At 55.8% G+C, this 13833-nt stretch overlaps 1 protein-coding gene across 1 annotated transcript in view; it reads left to right on the plus strand.

The window, feature by feature from the left end:
• Positions 1-452: 452 nt before the first annotated feature.
• The window catches only part of LOC133264401 (potassium-transporting ATPase alpha chain 1-like), a gene marked incomplete at its 5' end in the record, with an annotated part of 35308 nt that continues 21927 nt past the window's right edge, over positions 453-13833 (plus strand). The window contains 7 exon segments of the mRNA XM_061444350.1: positions 453-562; positions 3061-3195; positions 6357-6537; positions 6834-7003; positions 8549-8685; positions 11426-11576; positions 12492-12660. Coding sequence (XP_061300334.1) covers positions 453-562; positions 3061-3195; positions 6357-6537; positions 6834-7003; positions 8549-8685; positions 11426-11576; positions 12492-12660 — 1053 coding nt within the window.

The following is a 13833-nucleotide window of genomic DNA, read 5'->3' on the forward strand; positions in this document are numbered from 1 at the left end:
TTATAGGTCATGATGGGTCCCTTCCATCCCTATAGGTCATTATGGGTCCCTTCCATCCCTATAGGTCATTATGGGTCCCTACCATCCCTATAGGTCATGATGGGTCCCTTCCATCCCTATGGGTCATGATGGGACCCTTCCATCCCTATAGGTCATTATGGGTCCCTTCCATCCCTATAGGTCATTATGGGTCCCTTCCATCCCTATAGGTCATTATGGGTCCCTTCCATCCCTATAGGTCATGATGGGTCCCTTCCATCCCTATAGGTCATGATGGGTCCCTTCCATCCCTATAGGTCATGATGGGTCCCTTCCATCCCTATAGGTCGTTATGGGTCCCTTCCATCCCTATAGGTTATGGGCGATAAGGTCCATAACCACCTCTCCCAGCCCCATATATGGCCCCTATACACCCCTATGGTGCCCTCATCCCTCCTGCCCCACCACCCCAGGGCAGAGCTTCGACCAGTCCTCAGAGACCTGGACCATGCTGAGCCGCATCATCGCCCTCTGCAATAGGGCCCAGTTCAAGCCAGGCCAGGACAACGTCCCTATAGCCAAGGTGAGACCTATAGGGGGCTTATATGGGGCTGCAAGGGGGTTATATGGGGTTGCAAGGGGGTTATAGGGGGTTGCAAGGGGGTTATATGGGGCTGCAAGGGGGTTATATGGGGTTGCAAGGGGGTTATATGGGGTTGCAAGGGGGTTATATGGGGCTGCAAGGGGGTTATATGGGGCTGCAAGGGGGTTATATGGGCTGCCAGGGGGTTATATGGGGCTGCAAGGGGGTTATATGGGGCTGCAAGGGGGTTATATGGGGCTGCCAGGGGGTTATATGGGGCTGCAAGGGGGTTATATGGGGCTGCAAGGGGGTTATATGGGGTTGCAAGGGGGTTATATGGGGCTGCAAGGGGGTTATATGGGGTTGCAAGGGGGTTATATGGGGCTGCAAGGGGGTTATATGGGGCTGCAAGGGGTTATATGGGGTTGCAAGGGGGTTATATGGGGCTGCAAGGGGGTTATATGGGGCTGCAAGGGGTTATATGGGGTTGCAAGGGGGTTATATGGGGCTGCAAGGGGGTTATATGGGGTTGCAAGGGGGTTATAGGGGGCTGCAAGGGGGTTATATGGGGCTGCCAGGGGGTTATATGGGGCTGCAAGGGGGTTATATGGGGCTGCCAGGGGGTTATATGGGGCTGCCAGGGGGTTATATGGGGCTGCCAGGGGGTTATATGGGGCTGCAAGGGGGTTATATGGGGCTGCAAGGGGGTTATATGGGGCTGCCAGGGGGTTATATGGGGCTGCAAGGGGGTTATATGGGCTTTCTATAGGGGTTAGATGGGGGTTTGGGCGCTTATGGGGCTCGGAGGGACTTTTAGGCACCCTATATGGGGCTTATATGGACCCTAGGTGGGGCTGAAAGGAAGGTATAGGGTGCTTATGGGGCTGGAAGGGTATATAGGGATCCTATGTGGGGCTGGTAGGGGCTTGTATGGAGCTTATGGGGCTGAGAGGGGCCCTCTATGAGGCTGAGGTGAACCTATAGGGAGCTTATGGGGCTGGAAAGGGCCTATAGAGCCCAGTATAGGGCTGGGATGGGCATATAGGATGCTTATGGGGCTGAGATGGATCTACTGGCAGCTAATGGGCCCCAAAGGGGCTTATAGGCACCCTATATGGAGGTGGGAGGTGCCTATAGAGACCTTATATGGGGGTGGGAGGGGTTTATAGGGACCCTCTATGGGGCTGGGATGGGCTCATGGGGCTGGGAGGTGTCTATGAGGACATTATATGGGGCTGGAGGGGCTTATGGGGCTGAGAGGGGTCTTTAGGGACCATATATGGGGCTGGGAGGAGCCTTTAGGGACCATATATGGAGGTGGGAGGAGCCTTTAGGGACCATATATGGGGCTCGGAGGAGCTTTTAGGGACCATATATGGGGCTGGGAGGAGCCTTTAGGGACCATATATGGGGCTGAGAGGCGTCTTTAGGGACCATATATGGGGCTGAGAGGAGCCCTTAGGGACCATATATGGGGCTGAGAGGCATCTTTAGGGACCATATATGGGGCTGAGAGGTGTCTTTAGGGACCATATATGGGGCTGGGAGGAGCCTTTAGGGACCATATATGGAGGTGGGAGGAGCCTTTAGGGACCATATATGGGGCTCGGAGGAGCTTTTAGGGACCATATATGGGGCTGGGAGGAGCCTTTAGGGACCATATATGGGGCTGAGAGGCGTCTTTAGGGACCATATATGGGGCTGAGAGGAGCCCTTAGGGACCATATATGGGGCTGAGAGGCATCTTTAGGGACCATATATGGGGCTGAGAGGTGTCTTTAGGCACCATATATGGGGCTGGGAGGAGCCTTTAGGGACCATATGTGGGGCTGAGAGGCATCTTTAGGGACCATATATGGGGCTGGGAGGAGCCTTTAGGGACCATATATGGAGGTGGGAGGAGCCTTTAGGGACCATATATGGGGCTGGGAGGAGCCTTTAGGGACCATATATGGGGCTGATAGGGGTCTTTAGGCACCATATATGGGGCTGAGAGGAGCCCTTAGGGACCATATATGGGGCTGAGAGGCATCTTTAGGGACCATATATGGGGCTGGGAGGGGTCTTTAGGGACCATATATGGGGCTGAGAGGCATCTTTAGGGACCATATATGGGGCTGGGAGGAGCCTTTAGGGACCATATATGGGGCTGGGAGGGGTCTTTAGGGACCATATATGGGGCTGAGAGGCATCTTTAGGGACCATATATGGGGCTGGGAGGAGCCTTTAGGGACCATATATGGGGCTGGGAGGAGCCTTTAGGGACCATATATGGGGCTGAGAGAGCCTTATAAGGACCATATATGGGGCTGGGAGGAGCCTTTAGGGACCATATGTGGGGCTGGGAGGATCCTTTAGGGACCATATATGGGGCTGAGAGGGCCTTATAAGGACCATATATGGGGCTGGGAAGTTCATATAGGGACCTGCTATGTGCGTAGTAGCGGCCCTATGGGTCCGTGTCCCCGCCCCCTTACGGCGGCCCCTCCCCCTTTTAGCGTGACGTCATCGGTGACGCGTCGGAGACGGCGCTGCTGAAGTTCGCGGAGGTGACGTTGGGGCCGGTGGCGGCGCTGAGGGCCCGGTTCCCAAAGGTGGTGGAGCTGCCCTTTAACTCCAGCAACAAGTTCCAGGTGATGCAATGGGGCAATGGGGGGAATGGGGGGCAATGGGGGCAATGGGGGGAATGGGGGTAATGGGGGTAATGGGGGTAATGGGCTCAATGGGATCAATGAAGTCAATGAGGTCAATGGGATCAATGAGGTCAATGGGGTCAATGGGATCAATGGGGTCAATGGGGTCAATGGGATCAATGGGGGCAATGGGATCAATGGGGTCAATGGGGGCAATGGGATCAATGGGGTCAATGGGGTCAATGGGATCAATGGGATCAATGGGGTCAATGGGATCAATGGGGTCAATGGGGTCAATGGGATCAATGGGGTCAATGGGGTCAATGGGGTCAATGGGATCAATGAGGTCAATGGGGGCAATGGGGGCAATGGGCTCAATGGGATCAATGAAGTCAATGATGTCAATGGGATCAATGAGGACAATGGGATCAATGAAGTCAATGGGGTCAATGGGATCAATGAGGTCAATGGGATCAATGGGGTCAATGGGGTCAATGGGATCAATGGGGTCAATGGGGTCAATGGGATCAATGAGGTCAATGGGATCAATGGGGTCAATGGGGTCAATGGGGTCAATGGGGTCAATGGGATCCATGGGGTCAATGGGGGCAATGGGGGCAATGGGGGCAATGGGGTCAATGGGATCAATGGGGTCAATGAAGTCAACGGGGTCAATGGGATCAATGAGGTCAATGGGGGCAATGGGGGCAATGGGGTCAATGGGGTCAATGGGGGCAATGGGGTCAATGGGATCAATGGGGTAAATGAAGTCAATGAGGTCAATGGGATCAATGAGGTCAATGGGATCAATGGGGTCAATGGGGTCAATGGGATCAATGGGGTCAATGGGATCAATGAGGTCAATGGGATCAATGGGATCAATGAGGTCAATGGGGGCAATGGGATCAATGAGGTCAATGGGATCAATGAGGTCAATGGGATCAATGGGGTCAATGGGGTCAATGGGGTCAATGGGATCAATGGGGTCAATGGGGGCAATGGGGGCAATGGGGGCAATGGGGTCAATGGGATCAATGGGGTCAATGAAGTCAACGGGGTCAATGGGATCAATGAGGTCAATGGGGGCAATGGGGGCAATGGGGTCAATGGGGTCAATGGGGGCAATGGGGTCAATGGGATCAATGGGGTAAATGAAGTCAATGAGGTCAATGGGATCAATGAGGTCAATGGGATCAATGGGGTCAATGGGGTCAATGGGATCAATGGGGTCAATGGGATCAATGAGGTCAATGGGATCAATGAGGTCAATGGGATCAATGGGGGCAATGGGGTCAATGGGGGCAATGGGCTCAATGAGGTCAATGGGATCAATGGGGTCAATGGGGTCAATGGGGGCAATGGGCTCAATGAGGTCAATGGGATCAATGGGGTCAATGGGGTCAATGGGGGCAATGGGGTCAATGGGGGCAATGGGCTCAATGAGGTCAATGGGATCAATGAGGTCAATGGGATCAATGGGGTCAATGGGCTCAATGGGGGCAATGGGCTCAATGAGGTCAATGGGATCAATGAGGTCAATGGGATCAATGGGGTCAATGGGGGCAATGGGGGCAATGAGGTCAATGGGGGCAATGGGATCAATGAGGTCAATGGGGCAATGGGATCAATGAGGTCAATGGGGCAATGGGATCAATGGGGTCAACGGTGTCAATGGGATCAATGAAGTCAACGGGGTCAATGGGATCAATGGGGTCAATGGGGGCAATGGGATCAATGGGGTCAATGGGGTCAACGGGGTCAATGGGATCAATGAAGTCAACGGGGTCAATGGGATCAATGACGTCAATGGGGTCAATGGGATCAATGAGGTCAATGGGGGCAATGGGATCAATGACATCAATGGGGTCAATGGGATCAATGGGGTCAATGGGGTCAATGGGATCAATGGGGTCAATGAGGTCAATGGGATCAATGGGGTCAATGGGGGCAATGGGCTCAATGAGGTCAATGGCGTCAACCAATGGGGACAATGGGGGCGATGCTGAGCCCCCATAGCCCCTGGTGGGACCCCAATGACCTGGTGGGACCCAAAGGACCTTGGTTAAACCCATAAGCCTTGATGGGACCCATAGACCCTGAAGGGACCCAAAGATACCATTAGCACCCGTAGGCCCCATTGGCACCCATAGACCCCATTGGCACCCGTAGGCCCCATTGGCACCCATACACCCCATTGGCACCCATAGCACCCATAGGCACCCATAGCCCCCATTGGCACCCATAGCCCCCATAGGCCCCCATAGCCCCCATAAGCCCCCATAGCCCCCATAGCCCCCCATTAGCCCCCATAGCACTCATAGGCCCCCATAGCCCCCCACTGACACTCATAGCCCTCATAGGCACCCATAGCCCCCCATAGGCCCCCCATAGCCCCCCATAGCACCCCATTGGCACCCATAGCACCCATAGGCACCCATAGCACCCCATAGGCCCCCATAGCCCCCCATAGCACCCATTGACACCCATAGACCCCACTGGCACCCATAGCCCCCCATAGGCCCCCATAGCACCCCATAGGCCCCCATAGGCCCCCATAGCCCCCCATAGCACCCATAGCCCCCCATAGCCCCCCATAGCACCCATAGGCCCCCGTAGCCCCTCATAGCCCCCATAGCACCCATAGGCATCCATAGACCCCACTGGCACCCATAGGCCCCCATAGCCCCCCATAGCACCCATTGACACCCATAGCCCCCCATAGCCCCCCATAGCCCCCCATAGCCCCCCATAGCACCCATAGGCCCCCATAGCCCCCCATAGACACCCATAGCACCCCTTAGGCCCCCATAGCCCCCCATAGCCCCCCATAGCACCCATAGCCCCCCATAGCCCCCCATAGCCCCCATAGGCACCCATAGCCCCCCATAGGCCCCCATAGCCCCCCATAGCTCCCCATAGCACCCATAGCCCCCCATAGCCCCCCATAGCACCCATTGACCCCCATAGCCCCCCATAGCCCCCCATAGCCCCCATAGGCACCCATAGCCCCCCATAGGCACCCATAGCCCCCCATAGCCCCCATAGGCACCCATAGCCCCCCATAGCCCCCATAGGCACCCATAGCCCCCATAGCACCCATAGCCCCCCATAGCCCCCCATAGCCCCCATAGGCACCCATAGCACCCCATTGGCACCCATAGGTGTCCGTCCACGAGGCCGGGGAGCGGCAGGTGCTGGTGCTGAAGGGTGCCCCCGAGCGGGTCCTGGAGCGCTGCAGCCACGTCCTGCTCAAGGGCCAGGAGCTGCCCCTGGACCCCCAATGGAGGGAGGCCTTCGAGGGGGCCTATGCGGAGCTTGGGGGGCGCGGAGAGAGGGTCCTGGGTGAGTGGGGGCACATCCCATAATATCCCATATCCCATATCCATACCCCATACCCCATATCCCATACCCAATACCCCATACCCCATATCCCATACCCCATACCCCATATCCCATACCCCATACCCCATATCCCATATCCCATACCCCATACCCCATACCCCATACCCCATATCCCATACCCCATACCCCATACCCCACACCCCATACCCCATATCCCATACCCCATATCCCATATCCCATACCCCATACCCCATACCCCACACCCCATACCCCATATCCCACCCCCCACCCCACAGGGTTCTGTTCCCGCTGGCTCCCCGCCGGCTCCGTGCCTCCGGATGGGGACCCCGAGGAGCTCCCGGCCTTGGCCTCCGGGCTCTGCTTCAGCGGCCTCGTGGCCATGATCGACCCCCCCCGGGCCACCGTGCCCCAGGCCGTGCTCAAGTGCCGGACGGCGGGGATCAGGGTATGGGGTAATGGGGGGTAATGGGGGATAATGGGGGGTAATGGGGTTATAATGGGGGGTAATGGGGTTATAATGGGGGGATAATGGGGTTATAATGGGGTTATAATGGGGTTATAATGGGGTTATAATGGGGGGTAATGGGGTTATAATGGGGGGTAATGGGGTTATAATGGGGGGTAATGGGGTTATAATGGGGGGTAATGGGGTTATAATGGGGGATAATGGGGTTATAATGGGGTTATAATGGGGGGTAATGGGGTTATAATGGGGGATAATGGGGTTATAATGGGGGATAATGGGGGGATAATGGGGTTATAATGGGGGATAATGGGGGGATAATGGGGTTATAATGGGGGATAATGGGGTTATAATGGGGGATAATGGGGTTATAATGGGTTATAATGGGGGATAATGGGGGATAATGGGGTTATAATGAGGGATAATGGGGGATAATGGGGTTATAATGGGGTTATAATGAGGGATAATGGGGGATAATGGGGTTATAATGGGTTACAATGGGGTTATAATGGGGGATAATGGGGGACAATGGGGATAATGGAGGATAATGGGGGGATAATGGGGTATAATGATGTTATAATGGGGTTAAAATGGGGTATAATGTGGGATAACGTGGGTTAGGGTTACGGTTACGGTTATGGTTACGGTTATGGTTATGGTTATGGTTAGAGTTAGTTACAATGGGGTTATAATGGGGTATAATGGGTTATAATGGGGGATAACGGGGGATAATGGGGGATAACATGGGATAATGTGGGTTAGGGTTACAGTTAAGGTTATGGTTAGGATAATGGATAGTGGGGGATAATGGGGGATCACGGTGGGGGATAATGGAGGATAAAGGGGGATAATGGGGGATAATGTGGGTTAGGGTTACGGTTATGGTTCGGATAATGTGGGATAATGTGGGGTATGGGATATGTGCTATGGGATATGGGGTATGGGATATGTTGTATGGGATATGGGGTATGGGGTATCTGATATGGGATATGGAGTATGGGATATAGGATATGAGATATGGGATAGAGGATATGGGGTATGGGATATAGGATATGAGATATTGGATATGGGGTATGGGGTATGGGATATGGGGTATAGGATATGAGATATATGGTATGGGGTATGGGATATGGGGTATGGGATATAGGATATGAGATATGGGGTACGGGGTATAGGATATGGGGTATGGGATATGTTGTACAGAATATGGGGTATGGGGTATGGGGAATGGGGTTTGGAGTATGGAATATGGGGTATGGGGTATGGGATATAGGGTATGATGTATCTGATATGGGATATGAGATATGGGATATGGGGTTTGGGATATAGGATATGGGGTATGGGATGTGGGGTATGGGATATGGGGTATGGGATGTGGGGTATGGGATATGGCATATGTGATGTGGGGTATGGGATATGGGGTATGGGATGTGGGGTATGGGATATGGGGTATGGGATGTGGGGTATGGGATATGGGGTCATTGCTGCCCACACTGCCTCCTCCCACCCCTTGCCCCCCCCCCATAGGTGATCATGGTGACCGGGGACCACCCCATCACGGCCAAGGCCATCGCGGCCGCTGTGGGCATCATCTCCGAGGGCAGCGAGACCCCCGAGGAGGTGGCGGCGAGGCTGAGGGTGCCCTTGGAGCGCGTGGACCCCAGGTGGGAGCAGCGTGGCCATTGGTGGCCAATGGAGGTCATTGGTGGCCAATGGAGGTCATTGGGGGCCAATGGAGGTCATTGGGGGCCAATGGAGGTCATTCGTGGCCAATGGAGGTCACTGGGGGCCAATGGAGGTCATTGGTGGCCAATGGAGGTTTTTGGGGGCCAATGGAGGTCATTGGTGGCCAATGGAGGTCATTGGGGGGCAATGGAGGTCATTGGTGGCCAATGGAGGTCATTGGTGGCCAATGGAGATCATTGGTGGCCAATGGAGGTTTTTGGGGGCCAATGGAGGTCATTGGTGGCCAATGGAGGTCATTGGTGGACAATGGAGGTCATTGGTGGCCAATGGAGGTCTTTGGGGGCCAATGGAGGTCTTTGGGGGCCAATGGAGGTCATTGGGGGCCAATGGAGGTCATTGGGGGCCATTGGAGGTCATTGGTGGCCAATGGAGGTCATTAGGGGCCAATGGAGGTCATTGGTGGCCAATGAAGGTCATTGGGGGCCAATGGAGGTCATTGGTGGCCAATGGAGGTCATTGGGGGCCAATGGAGGTCATTGGTGGCCAATGGAGGTCATTGGGGGCCAATGGAGGTCATTGGGGGCCAATGGAGGTCATTGGTGGCCAATGGAGGTCATTGGGGGCCAATGGAGGTCATTGGTGGCCAATGGAGGTCATTGGGGGCCAATGGAGGTCATTGGGGGCCAATGGAGGTCATTCGTGGCCAATGGAGGTCATTGGGGGCCAATGGAGGTCATTGGGGGCCAATGGAGGTCATTGGTGGCCTGCGGGAGACATTGGTGGCCAATGGAGGTCATTGGGGGCCAATGGAGGTCATTCGTGGCCAATGGAGGTCATTGGGGGCCAATGGAGGTCATTGGGGGCCAATGGAGCACATTGGTGGCCAATGGAGGTCATTGGGGGCCAATGGAGGTCATTGGTGGGCAATGGAGGTCATTGGGGGCCAATGGAGGTCATTGGTGGCCAATGGAGGTCATTGGTGGCCAATGGAGGTCTTTGGGGGCCAATGGAGGTCTTTGGGGGCCAATGGAGGTCATTGGTGGCCAATGGAGCACATTGGTGGCCAATGGAGGTCTTTGGGGGCCAATGGAGGTCTTTGGGGGCCAATGGAGGTCATTGGGGGCCAATGGAGGTCTTTGGGGGCCAATGGAGGACATTGGTGGCCAATGGAGGTCATTGGGGGCCAATGGAGGTCATTGGGGGCCAATGGAGGTCTTTGGTGGCCAATGGAGGTCATTGGTGGCCTATGGAGGTCATTGGTGGCCAATGGAGGTCATTGGGGGCCATTGGAGGTCATTGGTGGCCAATGGAGGTCATTGGTGGCCAATGGAGGTCATGGGTGGCCTATGGAGGTCATTGGTTGCCAATGGAGGTCATTGGTGGCCAATGGAGCACATTGGGGGCCAATGGAGGTCATTGGTGGCCAATGGAGGTCTTTGGAGGCCAATGGAGGTCATTGGGGGCCAATGGAGCACATTGGTGGCCAATGGAGGTCATTGGTGGCCTATGGAGGTCATTGGTGGCCAATGGAGGTCATTGGTGGCCAATGGAGGTCATTGGTGGCCAATGGAGGTCATTGGTGGCCAATGGAGGTCTTTGGGGGCCAATGGAGGTCATTGGTGGCCAATGGAGCACATTGGTGGCCAATGGAGGTCTTTGGGGGCCAATGGAGGTCTTTGGGGGCCAATGGAGGTCATTGGGGGCCAATGGAGGTCATTGGGGGCCAATGGAGGTCATTGGTGGCCAATGGTGGCCATGGATGGACCATGGTGGCCATTTATGGCCCATGGCGGACATTGGTGGCCAATGGAAGTCATTGGTGGCCAATGGTGGCCATTGAGGGATTATGGTGGCCATTGGTGGACCATGGTTGATATCGATGGCCTAAGGTGGCCATTGATGGACCATGGTTGCCATTGGTGTTTTATGGTAGACACTGGTGGCCCATGGTGGCCATTGGTGGAGCGTGGTTGATATCAATGGCCTATGGTGGCCATTGATGGCCTACGGTGGCCCTTGAGGGACTATGGTGGCCATTGATGATCTATGGTGGCCATTAATGGTCAATGGTGGCCATTGGTGGCCCATGGTGACCATTAATGGTCTATGGTGGCCATTGATGGCCCATGGTGGCCACCACCATGTCTTGGGGCGCTTCAGCACCAAGGACAGGGGTCTAGACCATGGCGGCCATTGATGGTCAATGGTGGCCATTGGTGGCCCATGGTGGCCATTAATGGTCTATGGTAGCCATTGATGGCCCATGGTGGCCACCACCATGTTTTGGGGCGCTTCAGCACCAAGGACAGGGGTCTAGACCATGGCGGCCATTGATGGTCAATGGTGGCCATTGGTGGCCCATGGTGACCATTAATGGTCTATGGTAGCCATTGATGGCCCATGGTGGCCACCACCATGTCTTGGGGTGCTTCAGCACCAAGGACAGGGGTCTAGACCATGGCGGCCATTGATGGTCAATGGTGGCCATTGGTGGCCCATGGTGGCCACCACCATGTCTTGGGGTGCTTCAGCACCAAGGACAGGGGTCTAGACCATGGTAGCCATTGATGGTCTACGGCGGCCATTGATGGTCTATGGTGGCCATTGCTGGTCTATGGTAGCCATTGAAGGCCCCTGGTAGCCACCACCCCACCTGGGCGTGCTCCAGCCCCACAGATGGGGCTCCGAGGACCCACAAGTCCCCTGTGTGACCCCCAGGCAAGCCCGGGCTCGGGTGGTGACGGGGGCCGAGCTGGCGGCCATGACACCGGAAGCCCTCGAGGGTCTCCTCCGGACCCACCCCGAGATGGTTTTTGCCCGCACGTCCCCACAGCAGAAGCTGGTGATAGTGGAGAGCTGCCAGCGGCTGGTGGGACATGGGATGGGGGGTGTGGGGTGTGGGGTGTGGGTATGGGGTATGGGATATGGGGTGTGGGATATGGGCTGTGGGATATGGGGTATGGGGTGTGGGGTATGGGGTATGGGGTGTGGGGTGTGTTGTGTGGGGTATGGGATATGGGGTATGGGGTATGGGATATGGGATATGGGGTATGGGATATGGGGTGTGGGTTGTGGGGTGTGGGGTGTGGGGTATGGGGTATGGGGTGTGGGGTATGGGATGTGGGGTGTGGGGTATGGGGTATGGGATGTGGGGTATGGGGTATGGAGTATGGGGTATGGAGTATGGGATATGGGGTATGGGATGTGGGGTATGGGGTATGGAGTATGGGGTATGGAGTATGGGATATGGGGTATGGGATGTGGGGTATGGGGTATGGAGTATGGGATATGGGGTATGGTATATGGGGTGTGGGATATGGGGTATGGGATGCGGGGTGTGGGATATGGGGCGTCAGGTAGTCATGGAGTATGGGATATGGGATATGGGATATGGGGTATGGTATATGGGGTGTGGGATATGGGGTATGGGATGTGGGGTATGGGATATGGGGCGTCAGGTATGGGGTGTGGGATATGGGATATGGGATATGGGGTATGGTATATGGGGTGTGGGATATGGGGTATGGGATGTGGGGTATGGGATATGGGGCGTCAGGTATGGGGTGTGGGATATGGGATATGGGATATGGGGCATGGGATATGGGATATAGGATATGGGGTATGGGATATGGAGTGTGGCGTATGGGGTATGTGAGGGTATGGGGCTCTCTGGGTCTTCCCTCTTAGCCTCCTTGGCTCCTCCTGCACCCCACATCCCCACCCCAACCCCCCCATCCCCACCCCCCCATCCCCAACGCCCCCACCCCACATCCCCATCCCCTAGGGCGCCATCGTGGCGGTGACGGGCGACGGCGTCAACGATTCGCCGGCGTTGAAGAAGGCCGACATCGGCGTGGCCATGGGCATCGCCGGCTCCGACGCCGCCAAGAACGCCGCCGACATGATCCTATTGGACGACAACTTCGCCTCCATCGTCACCGGCGTCGAGCAGGGTGCGAGGGGGCCGTGGGGCGCAATGGGGCGGGGGTGGGGGGGACGGACCCGACATTGAGGTTGATGGGGGTTTGGGTGCCCAACGTTGAGGTCTATGGGTCTTTGGGTACCCAACGTTGAGGTCGATGGGGGTTTGGGTACCCAACGTTGAGGTCAATGGGTCTTTGGGTACCCAACGTTGAGGTCGATGGGTCTTTGGGTACCCAACGTTGAGGTCGATGGGGGTTTGGGTACCCAACGTTGAGGTCAATGGGTCTTTGGGTACCCAACGTTGAGGTCTATGGGGGTTTGGGGACCCAACGTTGAGGTCAATGAGTCTTTGGGTACCCAACGTTGAGGTCTATGGGGGTTTGGGGACACAATATTGAGGTCGATGGGGGTTTGGGGACCCAACGTTGAGGTCTATGGGGCTTTGGGGACCCAACAGCGTGGTCTATGGGGGTTTGGGTACCCAACGTTGAGGTCGATGGGTCTTTGGGTACCCAACGTTGAGGTCTATGGGGGTTTGGGTGCCCAACGTTGAGGTCTATGGGGGTTTGGGTACCCAACGTTGAGGTCAATGGGTCTTTGGGTACCCAACGTTGAGGTCGATGGGGGTTTGGGGACCCAGCGTTGAGGTCGATGGGTCTTTGGGTACCCAACGTTGAGGTCTATGAGGGTTTGGGGACCCAACGTTGAGGTCTATGGGGGTTTGGGGACCCAACGTTGAGGTCTATGGGGGTTTGGGTACCCAACGTTGAGGTCGATGGGTCTTTGGGGACCCAACGTTGAGGTCAATGGGTCTTTGGGTACCCAACGTTGAGGTCAATGGGTCTTTGGGTACCCAACGTTGAGGTCGATGGGTCTTTGGGTACCCAACGTTGAGGTCTATGAGGGTTTGGGGACCCAACGTTGAGGTCTATGGGGGTTTGGGTACCCAACGTTGAGGTCTATGGGGGTTTGGGTGCCCAACGTTGAGGTCTATGGGGGTTTGGGTACCCAACGTTGAGGTCTATGGGGGTTTGGGGACCCAGCGTTGAGGTCGATGGGTCTTTGGGTACTCAACGTTGAGGTCTATGGGTCTTTGGGTACCCAACGTTGAGGTCTATGGGGGTTTGGGGACCCAACATTGAGGTCGATGGGTCTTTGGGTACCCAACGTTGAGGTCTATGGGGGTTTGAGGACCCAACGTT

The sequence above is a fragment of the Pezoporus flaviventris genome, unplaced genomic scaffold (assembly GCF_033815535.1).
Source record: "Pezoporus flaviventris isolate CSIRO_AGI_PZ_B2104156 unplaced genomic scaffold, CSIRO_AGI_Pfla_v1 ptg000827l, whole genome shotgun sequence".
Taxonomy (NCBI): Eukaryota; Metazoa; Chordata; class Aves; order Psittaciformes; family Psittacidae; genus Pezoporus; species Pezoporus flaviventris.